Source organism: Pituophis catenifer, unplaced genomic scaffold (assembly GCF_029215685.1).
Source record: "Pituophis catenifer annectens isolate HBS135680 unplaced genomic scaffold, rPitCat1.0.hap2 SCAF_14, whole genome shotgun sequence".
In the NCBI taxonomy this organism is placed as follows: Eukaryota; Metazoa; Chordata; class Lepidosauria; order Squamata; family Colubridae; genus Pituophis; species Pituophis catenifer.
This window is the reverse complement of record NW_027256894.1, coordinates 16,264,221-16,280,235: the sequence shown is the minus strand read 5'-3', so window position 1 is coordinate 16,280,235 and position 16,015 is coordinate 16,264,221. Positions and strand designations below refer to the sequence as shown.

Sequence of the window (16,015 nt, the reverse complement as noted above, 5' to 3'; positions counted from 1 at the left end):
GGGGGAAAAATGTGGAGAAATGTGTAACTTTAGTTGTTCTGTTCTGAAAAATGTAGTTCAACTTAATTCAGCCAGAAAGTCTTGGCAGTAAATTGGGATGGAAGAGAGAGACGTTTCAAAACACAAGTCTCCTGAAAGGAATGGTATATATACACAGTCACAAGATGAGAAAAGACTGCACTATTTCATGATTTTTCCCCTCCTTCCCGTATCTGTCCAGGAACCAATCTGGAATATACCCTATTCTACATCCTCTTCCATTTGTTAGGTTTTCCCCTTTACCTTTTGCTAGTCTCTAGAATTTTTTTGGGGGCAGGGGGGAGAGAAGGGAAGATAACTTGAAATCTCACCAAAAGAAAAGCTCAAAAGTGCCTTTTGACAATCATTAAAATGCAAGCAAAGCAAAGCAAAGCACACAATTGTTAAGCCAAAAGGGGTTGGAGGAGAGTACTTGCTGTTCCAGATAGACTCATAAAAAAGTGTCTAATTGAGATTGAGGAGATGTAGAGCGCTGGGGGAAAAAAAACATAACTGGGTTTGATCACAGAATAACTTTTACAAGGGTGTCTGTGGGGGCATTTAAAAAAAAATAAAATAAAAATCCAAGACGGCCGTTATGAGCTAAGATCCAACTTTTTTTTTTTACTTGTGAAAGAAGGACAGGGCTTTGATCACGTGGCTGAAGATGCCATCTTGACATTTTTAAACCCTCTGGGGATACTCCTCAACTTCTACCAGGGACTGAGAAGGGAGAAAGAATATGTGCGTAGATGTTTGTGTACAAAAGTTGTGAACGCTCCAACACTGGAAGCTTTTAAGAAGAGATTGCATAACCATTTGTCTGAAGTGGTGTAGGGTTTCTTGCCTAGGCAGGGGGTTGGACTAGAAGACCTCCAAGGTCCCTTCCAACTCTGTTATTCTGAAAGAGAATCAGAGCTATACAGAGACAAAGAGAAGGAAACCACAAATGGTTAGTTTCATGTTGGGCATTGTTTTTTTAAGCTTTGGTAAGAATAATACTTTTTATCTTTTGTTTAGGAGAATGTATAGATTCGTTCATTTGTTGTTTGTAACATCTGGATATCCCTCCCTCTATAACTGTCCCTCACTGGAAATATTTTAAAAGCCCCGTGGCTCAATGGTTAAGAAACTGGGCTTGTCAACTGGAAAGCCAGCAGCCCAAGTTTGAGACCCGAATGCCACGCGATGGGGTGAGCTCCTGTCCTTGCTCCAGCTCCTGCCAACCTAGTTCAAAAGCATGGAAATCATCATCATCTTTTTATAACCCCATAATCCCTTGCGGGGTGGGTGGATTCTAGACAGCTGAATGGAGCTGAGTATTTACTGGCCAGATGCCCTTCTTGTCACCAATGCGGAGTTATATCCAGCAGATATAATCTCAACATGCCCAGAGAGGGAAATATTTGCGTCTACCTAGGATCGAACTCATTTGAAAGCATGCAAATGCAAGCAGATAAATAGGTACCACTTTGGCGGGATGGTAACACTGCTTCATGATGTCATGCTAGCCACATGACCACAGACAGCACTGGCTCAATGGCCTTGAAACAGAGATGAGCACCACCCCAAGAGTGGGCAATGACTAGCAAAGTAAAAATCTGCAGGGACTCCTTTATATAAAAGTAAGGTACTAGAAACATTTTTAAATGCTAAGAATGAAAGCTTTTTTAAAAAATGGTGCAATTAATAATGGAGAAGAAATAAGAAACAACTGCCCAGTACACAGGTCTTTGTGGGGAATAGCTTAATAATGGAGTTCCTTGAGCCACATTTTCCTTTACTGTTGTTTCTACAGCAAATCCTGGAAAACTTATATTTATCTTATTTTGAAAAAAAAATTCTTGACACAGATCATGAGTTTACTTGAATGATCATCATTCAGAGAATTTTTCTGCTTTTATATGTCCCATCTGTCTCTCCTTGAATTTGAAAAATCTCTTATTAATTTTCTTTATTTTTATATATCTCCACTGTTAAAATCGTTTTTATTATTTCTAACTGCTTGCCTTATGGCTAAAATAAAGACTTGAACCAGAATTAAATGTTCTGAAAAGATGAGGAAACTGAACACGTGGATATAAACTTTGGGGACCTCCAAAAAGTTGCTGCTAAGCTATAATATTTAATGTAATATAAAGCAAACATTCTTGAATGCTTGAGTAATCCTGTTAATTTAATTTAATTTAATTTAAATCCTATTTGTTTTCTGTTCTAACGCCACCCTTATAGGGGAACATGTCTCCAACGTGTCTCTCAAAAACTGAGTGTAGCCCTCGATTTGAAAAAGGTTTTTTGGTGATGATTTATGTATTTCACTGAAAGATTATCCCATTGCTTGGAATCAATTTCATATCAAAGAGAACAGAGTGATAAGACTTCTCCTGTGAAGTGCATGAGACAATGAACTTGTTATTTTTTACTGGGACTAGATCGTTCTGGAAATGATTATGTATGCAGGACAAAATAAAATGACTTAAAATTATCCACATTTCCTCATTTTTTCAGTTTAACAGAGGAAGCCAACATAACGATTAGGCATTTCATTTTAAAGTCATCTGAATATGGCAAAGGGTATGGTTTTATAGTTAAGACGGAGTTGTCTCCCAAGTTGACTAGGTTATAACAAGAGAGATTCAACTCATTTCCAAGTTTAAATCCCAAAGTTGCATGTTCATAGGATCAGGCTGTTGACCCAGATGTAGAAAGGAATTAAATTATTACCTAACGGACAAAATATTCTTATAGATCTGTGAACCTTCTTCTACTCACTGGCCAACCTAGTATCGGAATCCTGCCAGAGAAGATTTGTATCAATGATTTTCATAGTTTCTTTCTGGAAATATGTTCCAGACTGACTCATCCACTAAAGAATCTGTGATCTGTCATGGAAACCTGGCATCTAATAGGTCCTGTGCACATGGCTGCAGATTAAAGACCATTCCTTTGGATGTCTGTCACGCGTATTGTTTCTCCTCCTAAAAGTGATCCAAGGATCAGAGAGTTGGTTGTCTGGAACCTAGAACTAAATCAGAAAATTATTCTGATCCAAAGATTTTGAAATGCTCAATCTGGCTTTCGCAGTCATATTCTATCATAACATCCAATTGTTGTTAAATTATCTAGCTTCTAGGCATGTGCCAAGATTTTACTCAGTGACTAAGTCCATGAAGTGATCTTGTTCACTTTTGGCTTACTGTTCTCTGCTTTTATGGTTTATTGAGTAAACAATGGTTGAGCAGACTGTGGATTAGTGTGATGAGTGCATGTAGTCATTATGACATGGCTTCAATTTAATTTTTTTATTTATTTATATCCTACCGTTATTATTATTTTTTTTAAAAAAAAACTCAAGACGGCAAACATATCCAACACACCTTCCTCCTCCTATTTTCTCCACAACAACCATCTTGTGAAGTGAGTTGGGATGAGAGAGAATGACTGGTGCAAGGTCACCCAGCTAGCTTTCATGGCTAGGTAGGACTAGAACTCAAATCTCTGGTGATTGGCCAAAGTCACCCAATTGGCTTTGATTGCTAAGGCAGGAATAGAACTTACAGTTTCCTGGTGATTGACCCAAAGTCACTCAGCTGGCTTTCATGGCTAAGGTGGGACTTGAATTCATGGTCTCCAGGTTTCAAGTGTGGTGCCTTAACCACTAGACCAAACTGGCTCTTGTTATATATCAGTCCTGTATATGTATAAAATAAAACATGTATGTTATATGTGTCTTTTAATAGCAAAAGCAAATCATAACTGAGAGAAGATGTATGCAGCAACTCCTCTATATATTTGTTTAGCCCTTTTCTTCAAATCCAATTTGGAAAAGAACTGAGCTCAGAGAGAAAATTAAAAGAAAAAAAAAGTTCCAAAAACGGAGTCCAAGTTTCTTACTTTGACCTGCCACGAAAAAGAAAACCACATTCCCACAAAATTCAGATTTCACTTCTGTCTTTCCCATCCCTTCACCCATCACATTGGTGTGTGTGTGTGTGTGTGTGTGTGTGTGTGTGTGTGTGTGTGTTTTAATGGACACAGATTATTTTACTGCAGGTTTCAGAAACTGTAAAGCTATCTCAAGTAATAAACGTCTTACTTTAAAAATGAAAGGATATGGTACTTTGCAGATTTCACTATGATTGATCCTGTAACCTCGGGAGTTTGCTAAAGTATTAGGGATTCCATGCATCTGAAGATAATAGGAGACCAATGGACTTTGACCACCAAGGTTGAAAAGCGAATGCTGAAAGTCTGGACCATCTCCAACGTAATGGGACTATAAAGAAGATGGAAAGAGCACAGTTTAATCTTTCTTCCAGCTGGGCTGTTAAGAGGTGGGAGGGGGGGTTTAAGAAGGGGGGAGGGGGGCACACACAGATTCTGATTGAGAAAATAGTGCAGAAGGAAAGGTTAAGCACTCTGTCCCCCAAAGTTGTTTTTAATTATCTAATCCTCCCTCCCCAATCTCTGCTCTCTGGCAACTGCAACCTCAGTCTTTCTCTTGCTTCCTAATTTTGTATTTGTGGCGAAAAGACTGATTTTGACTTGTTCTGTATTTGCAGTGCGAAGCGTAACCTACACTCCGAACAAAAGTTTACTGCTGTTTGTAATATTTTATTCTACTCTCTTCCTTCCTTGCCATTAGATATTTGGTATTGCATGAACTGGTTTCTCTCTCCCGTATGATCTATAGTTCATTTAATGAGCCCAGGTTGGTTGGTTGGTAGATTTTTTTCCTCTCTCTCTAAAGAATATGCACAATTCGTTGTGCAAAGGTTTAAATTGTTTTTGCAAAGCGTGCAGAAAGAAGAAAGGTTAGAGACGAAACTGTTTTCAGGTCTTGAATATAATGCAGAATGTTCACACGTACCTCTTTTTTTTCTTCTGCTGGCCCTTGCATTAGTTCTTCATTAGTCACCTGAAATCTCACTGTATAAAATACAAAGAAAAGGGAGGGGGTTTTCCCAGTTACTTACGGTAATTTTGAGTTTTCTTCCCATCATTTTTCATTACTTTATTCAATGAGATAAAATCATCTCATCCACAACAGAACGAGAGATGCAGAAAAACCTGGATTTTTCTTAAAGACATGGTTAAAATCCTCCGTCATTTGTGTTCCGGAAGAGCACATTCCCACGACTGAAAAAATTGTTTTTAAACAGGTGCAGAGGCTGATGTCCCAGCAAACTCTGCAATCTCTTTTCAAGAGGGAAAGTTGATCGTACCATATTTAAAAAGTGTTGAGAATTCAGAAGTTGCCTAATTATAATAAAATTAAATTAATCAATGACATTTAGAACAAACGTGGTGCTATTACTCACTTTTCTTAGTTACATAATAATGCCCAAGGACCCTTAAACTAAAATCATAAATATGAAACCACTATTCCCAGGTTCAAAAGTACCAGGAAATTTTTAACAAATTCTTGGATTTTTGTGTTATTGTGTTCAAGGGATTTAGACTTGTTCTTGCCAATTCCAAGATTGTTATGTCTCGGAAATCGGTACTGAGCAAGTGTTACGTTTCCAAGAATTAATTCTGATTATCTTGGTTTCCTTCAAAGGAAATACAATCACTGCCCTTTTTTGAACATCTTAGCCAAAATTGTCTTATTGTACAAATTATTATTCAAAGTGTTAATGCTTTATAGAAAACACACTAAAGGCATATTAATAAAACAGGCAATTCCAACTAATTGCAGGAATCCTGGTAGGAATATATGCTCTTCTCGTCAATATTCATTTTAAAAACGAGAGAACATAGACAATTGATAACACTACAGGTCTCCAGCTATCGTCCAGCTTTTGTCTATGATGCACTTTATTTAGTATAATCTTGGCAAATACATAATTTTGACTAGGGAACTTACATTAGAAATGCAATTATTTCCAGAACTGCATTCAGCCGAGACACACTTTCATTTTTCTCATATCCATACTAGGAGAATAATCTATTCTGTGTTTGAAAAAGTTACTCAGGGCATGAACCAATTATGCACAGTACCTAGGTTTACAGATTGAAACCACTATGATTATAATGACCATGTGTATATGTGTGTGTGAAATCTATAGGTGCATGCTTATTTGCAAATAGGGATCCTTATTCAGTTAAGGGATTGAAAGAACAGTTGTTGGAACTGGGTATGTCTAGTCTGATGAAAAGGGGGACTAGGGGTGACATGATAGCAGTCTTCCAATATCTCAGAGGCTGCCACAAAGAAGAGGGAGTCAAGCTATTCTCCAAAGCACCTGAGGGCAGGACAAGAAGCAATGGATGGCAACTAATCAAAGAGAGACCCAACCTAGAACTAAGGAGAAATTTCCTGCCAGTGAGAACAATGAATCAGTGGAACAATTTGCCTCCAGAAGTTGTGAATGCTCCAACACTGGAAGTTTTTCAGAAGAGATTGGACAACCATTTGTCTGAAATGGTATAGGGTTCCCTGACTAAGCAGGGAGTTGGACTAGAAGACCTCCAAGGTCCCTTCCAACTCTGTTATTCTATAAAAACGGAATATACTCACAGAAAGCCAATTTTTCAACCCAAATGTAAAACTTCTGTGGATCTAAATAGCTAGACCTTTATTTGTTATTTTATTTATTTAATTTGTCAAACATGTACTAGATAACAGGTATAAGTATAAACGTAAGTATAAACTTATGTATATAAAGTATAAGTATAAACCTCCCCACTATCAAATGTCAAGCTCTTGCTCCTGTTTTTGTCAAGGGCAGTACTGCCTTGGGAATCTGGGGTTCTAGTGAGTGGGATACTTTGCAATTAATTGTATTTCCTGCAGGACTTCCTTTATGGAAGCTTACAAGGATTTAAATGCACAGAAGTGAAGATGCAAGGGAGACCTCGTGCATCCAAGGACATCCAAGGATATGTTCATACTGTACTGGAGGAGACGATCCTGGCTTTGCTAATTAGGCATAAAACAAATTGTAGCCCTATTGATCTAGATCAGGGGTCTCCAACCTTGGCAACTTTACGACTTGTGGACTTCAACGCCCAGAATTCTTCAGCCAGTATGCGCTGGCTGAGGAATTCTGGGAGTTGAAGTCCACAAGTCATAAAGTTGCCAAGGTTGGAGACCCCTGAGCTAGACGACACCATCCTTGGGAAAATTGCAGGAATTGCTGGATTGTGAAAACTGTAGTTAAAGCACATTCTGGGTGGAGAATAAACATAAATTTAAATTTTAAAAAAACTTGGATTGCAGCCCTCAAAATCTATCTTCTCCATGAGGCACAACAGCACACATAGTTCAGAACGATGACTGGTCCGTGTAACATACTAGCTACTGCATTGTAAAATTCAGAAAAACTGAGTTGGATCGATGCCGGGTGCACACCCATCTTTATCTTAAGAGAAAACTTGTGAGAAAGCAATTGAGTGTCTTCCCCCCCCACACACACACACATTTCTTCTCAAGTGTCATGATGACCCAGAATGCCTTCTGCAAAATGACAGCCAACACAAAATGATGGCCAGGCCACCCAGAAGGGCTGTGTCGCTGCTGGCCTCCAGAACATTTTTCCAGTACTTTCAGTGCTAGGTAATAACTGGATCAGCACATTCCCCCTAACATCTGCTACTGGTTCAGATCACTCATTCTCCTGGTCTTCCCTCCTCCTGATCTGACAGAGCTTCTTGGATGTTATTAACTGAAACTCTCCTCGGTTTTGTCGGATCGAGTTGAAAATGATCTGGATGACAACCTAGGAGGCTTTAAGATTCAGTTCTGGAAAGAAAACAGTCTTGCTATTTAAACTATACATGTCCAGGTCAGTGGTGGGTTTCAAAATTTTTTACTACTGGTTCTGTGGGTATGGCTTGGTGGGCATAGCATGATGGGCGTGGCAGGGGAAGGATACTGTAAATCTCCATTCCCTCCCCACTCCAGGGGAAGGTTACTGCAAAATCCCCATTTCCTCACGATCAGCTGGGACTCGGGAGGCAGAGAATAGATGGGGATGGGGCCAGTCAGCATTTTTACTACCAGTTCTCTGAACTACTCAAAATTTCCGCTACCGGTTCTCCAGAACTGGTCAGAACCTGCTGAAACCCACCTCTGGTCCAGGTGCAGAGAAACAAATTCATGAAGAAGAAAGCTCATTTTTAAAAAAAAAACAACAACAGAGTAATTTGGTTTTATGGCCATGTCAATGCCTTAGTAAGCAGTCCCAATAGGGATTGTAAGTATGAATGCAGCCACCTTAAATTCCAAAATATGAATCCACAATTAGCAGGATGGGACTCGAAAGTAAATTCTTTGAGTTGTTATGGCCTATTCATTCCTATAGTCACAACGGTGCATATCAGAGGTCTCCAACCTTATCAATTTTAAGACTTGTGAATCATGCTGGCTGGGAAATTCTGGGAGTTGAATTCCACAAGTCTTAAAGTTGCCAAGGGTGGAGACCCCTGGTGCATGTGATGCATTGTAGGGAAAACTTATTATTATATCCAGGAATACGGAATGTGGCAAAGCTATGCCAATCTACTTTTCAAAAAAACCTGAAACACTTAGCCACAAATGACTTTTCCTGCAGGCATTAGGACAAAGCATGTGATTCTTTCTAGGCCAAGTGTCATGTAGAGAACGTGTTCAGGAAAAAAACCCCTTAATTTTCATTTCATGTACATTTTTGTTTAATTAACATTCAGTACAGTTGGTTGTGTTACTTTCCAGCCATATAATTCCCTCTCTCTCACAATGGCAATTTGGTGACCAGAAATATTGTAGCATAAGGTTCAAGTGTCAGATTGAAACTAGAGAGATCTAGGATTCAATCTCCATCTGCCTGTGAAGTTTACAGAATGACTCTGCCCATTCATGACCTCTTATTCTGAACTACATCATGGGGGATGATGTAAAAGGTTTTTAAAAAATTATTAGAAAAGAAGCAGATGCTCGGAAGAAAAGTAGAACGCAATCTAGCAAGGAGGATTCGCTAAATAACATATCCATATTTTTCGGAGTATAAGACACACCTTAGTTTTTGGGGAGGAAAATAAGAAAAAAACTGATTGGGGATGGATCAGCCTCCCAGAATATCCCCAATCAACTGTTCCCAGAGGTGAACTTTAGCAACAGGTTCGTTGGTTGTGAGCTCTGCGCCTTGCTTTTTTTTTTCAGCCTCTGAAACCTCCGTTTGAGAGGCTTTTTTCCCAGCCTCTCAAAGGGAGGTTTCAGAGGCTTTTTTTCAGAGGCGCCGTATCAGAGGCTGGGCGGGGCTACATTCGGACTATAAGATGCACCCAGATTTTCACCCCCTTTTTGGGGGTAAAAAGGTGTCTCATATCCTGAAAAATATGGTAAATGAGCATTAAAGAACCATTTTCATTTTAGGACTGTTTAGCAGTATCAGTCCATAATATAAATATCCTCAGCACATCCTGTAAATCATGGCTGGCTGGGGAATTCTGGGAGCTGAAGTCCACAAGTCTTAAAGCTGCCAAGGTTGGACATCCCTGTTGTAAATCATTGCTTAATTTAATGGTTTTGGTCCTTTAGAGCCCTACTCTTTCCCAAGCGCCGATATGCTAATGTGTATCCCCATGATATGGTTCAAGAGATGACAAGCTTCAAGAGGTTTTGTTTAGTCTACTGATGCCGTATCATCAGAGCTACCTTCGTAATAGTTTTTTTTCATGGATAGTTTGATTCAATGTTCAATATGAATGCCTTGCAATAGCCTAACTAACCCAACCTTGGCAGAAGTCACAGAGGGTAGTGGGCCTTTGGCCAACACAGCATTGGCCCATTATTTAATTCTTTGTTTCCTCTCTTTGGGTGGAATGTCTTCTTCTCAGGCAACTCCCTATGTATTTGGCTCTTAGGACTAATGCTAATTAATGCAGGGAGACACCCACATGGCTTCCTCTTTGCTTGGACCTATTGTACCATTGGGAGAAACAGCAGGAGAAGCCTTAGATGCCATGCTATTTTATTGTTTTGTGATACCACAAGCCAGAGCTATCTTCCAAATCCATGATCTGTCCCATTCCAGGGCCCTTCAGATTTGTTGGACTTCAACTCCCGTGATTTCCTGAACCAGAACAGCCTGATCTAGATGCCCTTAGAAAGGAGCAGCTTGTGTTCAGATTTTATTTCAATTCTTTAAAATGCTTCCAATTCCTCCCCCTTCTTAGTGGAAGACAACTTCTTCCCAAGAGCTGTAAGAAGACATAAATCAGGTTAAAATTGCAGGATTCTCTACTGTTTTTAATTATGTAAAATATGCACAGTTACTTTTTAGTGCATAAAAATTCAGAACAAAAACTATGAATGTGGGTAAGAATTAAATTCCCAGTCTTTCTTATGCCAAAATAGCTTATATAGCAACCAACAATTCTAGTGAGTATTCAGAATGGGCAGTATATTGTATATATACCACACTCACACAGTGACTTAAAATGCACAAAAAAGAAGGAAGAAATTTTCCAGACACTGCCCTTCGTAGGGAGTATTTTCAACTGCTGATGAGCCAAGTCATTTCTATCATTAGATTAAGCTCTATGCGTCATGGAACATGCAATCAAGTTTATAGCCAGATCCACTCTATGAGTTATCACTGTTTAGGAAATAGACCACTTCCATTGTCCTACTTGTGTGACTTTGCAATTCTCCTTCAGGTTTGATTCCTCTCAAAACTATCTCAAAATGGTCAGCTGCAATGCTAGCTCTGAATTTCCGAGGCCAGTGTTTCCATATAGTGGAAGGAAAGCTTTTATTTAGCTGACTGTGGCTCTTTACCTAAAGATACAACCAGTAGGAGCATGATGCTCAGTGGTTAAAGACAGCCTGACCAGAGTGAGACTTCTGAGACTTCAAGCAGAGTGAGTTCCTGTTACTTGCTGTAACTCCTGCAAACCTAGCAATTTCAAAGCATGCAAATGTGAGTAGATAAACAGGTTCCACTTCAGTGGGAAAGCAACAGAGCTCGGTGCGCCTCGGTGTATAGTCATGCTAGCCACATGACTATGAGTAGAGTCTTCAGAAAACACTGGCTCCCTCAGCTAAGAAACAGAGATGAGCACTGCCCCCTGGAGTCGGGCATGACTGGATAGGGGAAACCTTTATCTTTACCACCAGAAATGGGCAAGATTAATACATAGAGAAAGAACAGGATCCCTTGTGGTTACCAGCTGGATGGAAGGAGTACATCAAATACTTGGGACCTTCCAAGCATGGCATTCCAAATCGCCCAACTTTGGTTTGGACTTCACCACTCAAATCGTCTCAGACAGTACCACAGCTGTTTTTTTATTATTATTATTATATCAGCAATGTCTCTGGGACAGGTATATATGTCCTTCACATAACAACTCGCCTAGCTGGCACAGACAGCACAACAGTCAAGGCACTCGGGAAGTTAGCACCTCTTTCACATGAATGGAGACTTGGTAGCATTTCTTCTTTTTCCTCAGCCAAGAAACCTGCAAGTCAGCCTGCTGGTCTGAGAGACAGTGCAATTATTCCTGCAGCTAGTATTACATGGTGAAATGTACATGCCCTTGGATAATCTCTTCCTGCAACATTGCATTGCCTCCTGCTCTACATATCCCCGGTCTCCTGAGCCCACTGTTAACCAGACCGATCAACAGTCCAGCTTGGCTTGCATACTGATCATGCCACAGCAATTTATCCATTAGAATGCCTACAGCTATACCTTAGTGGGCAAACTTCCTTACCTTCAAGGAAAGCTCCATCCACCACCCAATCTATTCTCCCTTGATTACTTGATAGGGCTTTGGTCCAGCATGCGATCTGCCAGGAAGATAGAAATTTTTCTCTTGGTCTGGATATACGAAAATGCCTTTTCCCATCAATTCCTTTTGCCACACTGTCGAGTGAAGAAGGATCCATCTATGATTGATATTGATGGTCTCCTAGTATGATTTGATTGCTTATTTGTAACCTATGACTATCATTAAGTGTTGTACCTTATGATCTTTGATTAATGTATCTTGTCTTTTTATGTACACTGAGAGTATATGCACCAAAGACAAATTCTTTGTGTGTCTAATCACACTTGGCCAATAAAGAATTCTATATTATATATATATATATTTGCTTTAATTTATATGCCACCCTTCTCCGGAGACTCAGGGCAGCTTACAATGCATTAAGCAATAGCCTTCATACTTTTGTATATTTATACAAAGTCAGCTTATTGCCCCCACAATCTGGGTCCTCATTTTACCTACCTTTGAAAGGATGGAAGGCTGAGTCAACCTTGAGCCTGGTGAGATTTGAACTTGCAGTAATTGCAAGCAGCAGATGTTAATACGGTACTAGCTTCAGTGCTGCTGATATCACTCTATCTTTAAATGCAATAATATTTAAGTTTTTGCACATTTTTTGCATTTAAAAATGCAGTATTTTTAAGCTATTAGGGTTGAAATATTTTTAAATGGATTAGATTGAGAGCCAACTGGGAAGTAATATAAATAAAACAACAAAAACATTCCTCGCAAGATGTGAGTCTTGTAATGGGAAGCAATGGATGGGAGAATAAAAACTAAAATATGGATGGCAATAACTTGGAGAAAACCTCTCTCTCAGAACCGCTACCTTCGTTTTCATCCGGGCTGGCATAAACCTAAAGAGCTGCCAACTTGGCCATTCTCCTGTCACAGATTCTCCCTCCCTCCAGATTTCGACACGATTCATCTAAAAGCTCTTTGTAATTTACTGATTCATGAAATATTGGCCATTCTGCTAATTCCTAGAACATTATTAAATGTTAAATTACTGCAATGATGACACCGTCTATATTTTTTTGACTGGACTCAGCATGAAAAAAAAAAACCACTTTTTTTTTTCTTAGCCAATCTTTCCAGTCAAATGTTTAAAGTGTTCCCATGATAAATTGATCACAAGAGGACTTGTTTATGTTAAAGTTAAATTTCCAAATGACCAGCCTACTCTCTGACCAAACTGGATTTTGTTTTTGTTTGTTGCTGTTTCCATTAAAAAAAAAAAAGCACTAAACTGGCTGCTTCCCAGCAACATAGTTTGCTGGGAGCCAGCAATTTATTTATTTTTTCCCCCAGCAAAGGCCTTCCATGTTTCAGAAAGATGGAAAAGAGGCATCTCTAGTCAGGAGAAAAAAGAATTCAGTAACACAGCTCAGCCGAAGAGCATCTGACTTCTATACAGATACAGATTAACAGAGTTGGAAGGGACCTTGTAGGTCATCTAGTCCAACCCCCTGCCCAAGCAGGAGACCCTACACCAGGGGTGCCAAACTCCATTTCATTGAGGGCCACATCAGGGCTGTGCTTGACCTTGGGAAGCCAGGGTGGGCATGGCCAGGGTCACCTCGTCATTCATGTTGGGGGCGCCTGTGGTGGCCCGAGTGTTCTGCCAGCGAAAACAGGCTCCCGAGCTGTTTTTGGCTGCGATGGTCTCCTGCAACCCTCTGCCAGCAAAAACGGAGCTCAGGAGGGCCCTCCCAAGCTCTGTTTTCACTGCCAAAGACATTGCGAGCCGGTCCTTTGTTGTCTCCACGCAGCCCCGCGGGCAAGATCAAACTACCCTGTGGGCTGGATCCAGCCCCTGGGAAGTGGTGGGATTCAGCCAGTTCGCACCACTTCAGGAGAACCGGTTGTTAACTTTCTGAACAGTTTGGTGAACTGGTTGTTGGAAGAAATCATTAGGGCAGAGAACCGGTTGTTAAATTATTTGAATCCCACCACTGCCCCTGGGCCTCGAGTTTGACACCCCAGCCCTACACCATTTCTGACAGATGGCAGTCCAGTCTCTTCTTGAAAGCCTCCAGTGATGAAGCTCCCACAACGTCCGAAGGCCAGCTGTTCCATGGGTTGATTGTTCTCACTGTCAGAAAATTTCTCCTCATTTCTAGGTTGAATCTCTCCTTGACCAGTTTCTATCCGTTATTCCTTGCCTGGCCTTCGGGTGCTTTGGAAATCAGACTTGAGGTTCTGATCCAAGCAGAAGGTATGTGCTTGAGTTCTCAACAACTGAGCAACAGTCTTGGTGGATAAAAAAAAATAATAAATCTCTCTGATTCCACAGGGTTTCTGTTTCTTAAACAATGGAATGAACCCTCTTTCGGCAACAGAGAATTATTTAAACTTCTTAATTACATTTTGGTAGTGGCTGTCAGCGTAGACGCAATACACGTGACTATCTAACTACCCCAACTTAATGACACAATACCATAAATAAAATCTGCTTGAGCCAAGGCTCTGAATAGCAACAGAAAGTATTTTTTGATCCCAGAGCTCATGCTAGAAAAATCTGAAGTTGAAGCATTAAGGCATCTGCGTCCATCTCTCCTCTATTAAAAAAGATACCATCTTAGTCCCTTAGTAGCATTGTTTACATGTGTTTTCTTGGCCACTCTTACTGGAGGTATTAAGATCCATTAACTGAATCCGAGCTAAGGGAACATTGTCATTTGTATAGTACACTAAGGTAACATACATGATCCAAAGCAAATGATAGATGTCTGTATCATTTCAGAATGCAGATGAAAAGTCTGAATGTTGGTCAACGTTTCAACGTGAAGGAAAGGAAGGAGAAAACTTCTTTTCCTTCGTATTCAAAACACTGACATTGGAAACCTGCTTTTCTTATTTTTATGTGAATTTTGGAGAACACTTACCGATAGTTAGCGCTCCCCCTCCCCCAGGGTGGTTCAGCCCACGAACAGATGCCAGCTGTTTACCTAGGCTCTACCTTATTAAGATTAGGATACAATCTGCTGCCTAGATTTGATCTGAGAGTAAAACTATTAACAGTGACCAAAACCAGAAGTCTGTCTGTTGCTACAGGAACATGCAAAGCCTCTTTACATGAAAATTTTGTAATGAATCTGTTATCATTTCTTGAAAATAGGAAAGGTTTGAAGGGGAGGAATATATAGCATAAACATTATTGTAAAAGAGTCTGGTGAGTTAACCAGGAACAATTTTTTTTTTCAAACCCAAGAGCTACTTTTCAACCTCTGTATGCAGTGACACAGAATTGATCTTTATTGTGCTTCATTACTTTTTTAAAAAAGGATCATTTATAGAGTGGCAGCCCCTTTGTGGGTTGTATCACACAGGCTTAAGCTCTCTGCTTGTGTAATCTGAGCAACCCTCAATAAATTTTTCCCAATAAATCCACTGAGAGATCTTTAAACGGGCTCTGCAGAAACGAAGGGTCTCACCAAATTATTGGGACACTGCCGAAACCGAATCTGGAGATAGCGTGGAGGGCAGTGTTTATTTCAAAGCAAGCAGCAATGGAAACAGCCCCCGCCATGTCACGATAGCTAAAGTGAGAGAAAGGTCTGGGTTTGTTAGTCAGGCAGGGGAGCTGTGTTTACAACAGGCCAAACGAGATATCGTGTAACAGACCGGTTTGTTTAAACGTGGTGGATTTGCTTCCAGGTGAGCCAGTTAGAACTTACTTACAAAGTGGACGGTCAGGTTCTTAAAAGAAAAGTGGCATTATCCTATTGCAGGGAGTAGAGTGCCAGTGATAATGGTCTGGCCTGGGAAAACAATGAAATGTGGGAAGGGCCTAAGGAGCCAAGATGGCACAGGTGGCCCTAACAATGAAATGCCGTTCGTGCCATACGCTACAAGGACAACGTGGATGATCAATACAACTACTTCTCCTTAGATTACAGGGTTGGTGAATTCATTTTTCCCTCCCTGCTGATTGGCTGAGCTTCCTAAGGTTCGGTGGAAGAGCTGATCAGAAAGCTAATAATAAAGAGCACTGCACACCAGAACAACTAGACACAAGGACAGCTTTTTCCCGAACGCCATCACTCTGCTAAACAAATAATTCCCTCAACACTGTCAAACTATTCACTAAGGCTGCATTACTATTAATCTTCTCATCGTTCCTATCACCCATCTCCTCCCACGTATGACTGTATGACTGTAACCTTATTGCTGGTATCCTTACGATTTATATTGACTGTTTCCTAATATGATTTGATTGCTTATTTGTTCCCTATAA

The 16,015-nt window shown here is 40.2% G+C and overlaps 1 protein-coding gene across 1 annotated transcript in view; it reads right to left on the bottom strand.

Moving 5' to 3' along the window:
• FAM227B (family with sequence similarity 227 member B) overlaps positions 1-16,015 on the bottom strand; it is an 86,786-nt gene that overhangs the window by 9,572 nt on the left and 61,199 nt on the right. The window contains exons 11-12 of the mRNA XM_070953697.1: positions 4,889-4,947; positions 4,134-4,294 (exon numbers count right to left, since the gene is read on the bottom strand). Coding sequence (XP_070809798.1) covers positions 4,134-4,294; positions 4,889-4,947 — 220 coding nt within the window. The remainder of the gene's footprint in view (positions 1-4,133; positions 4,295-4,888; positions 4,948-16,015) is intronic.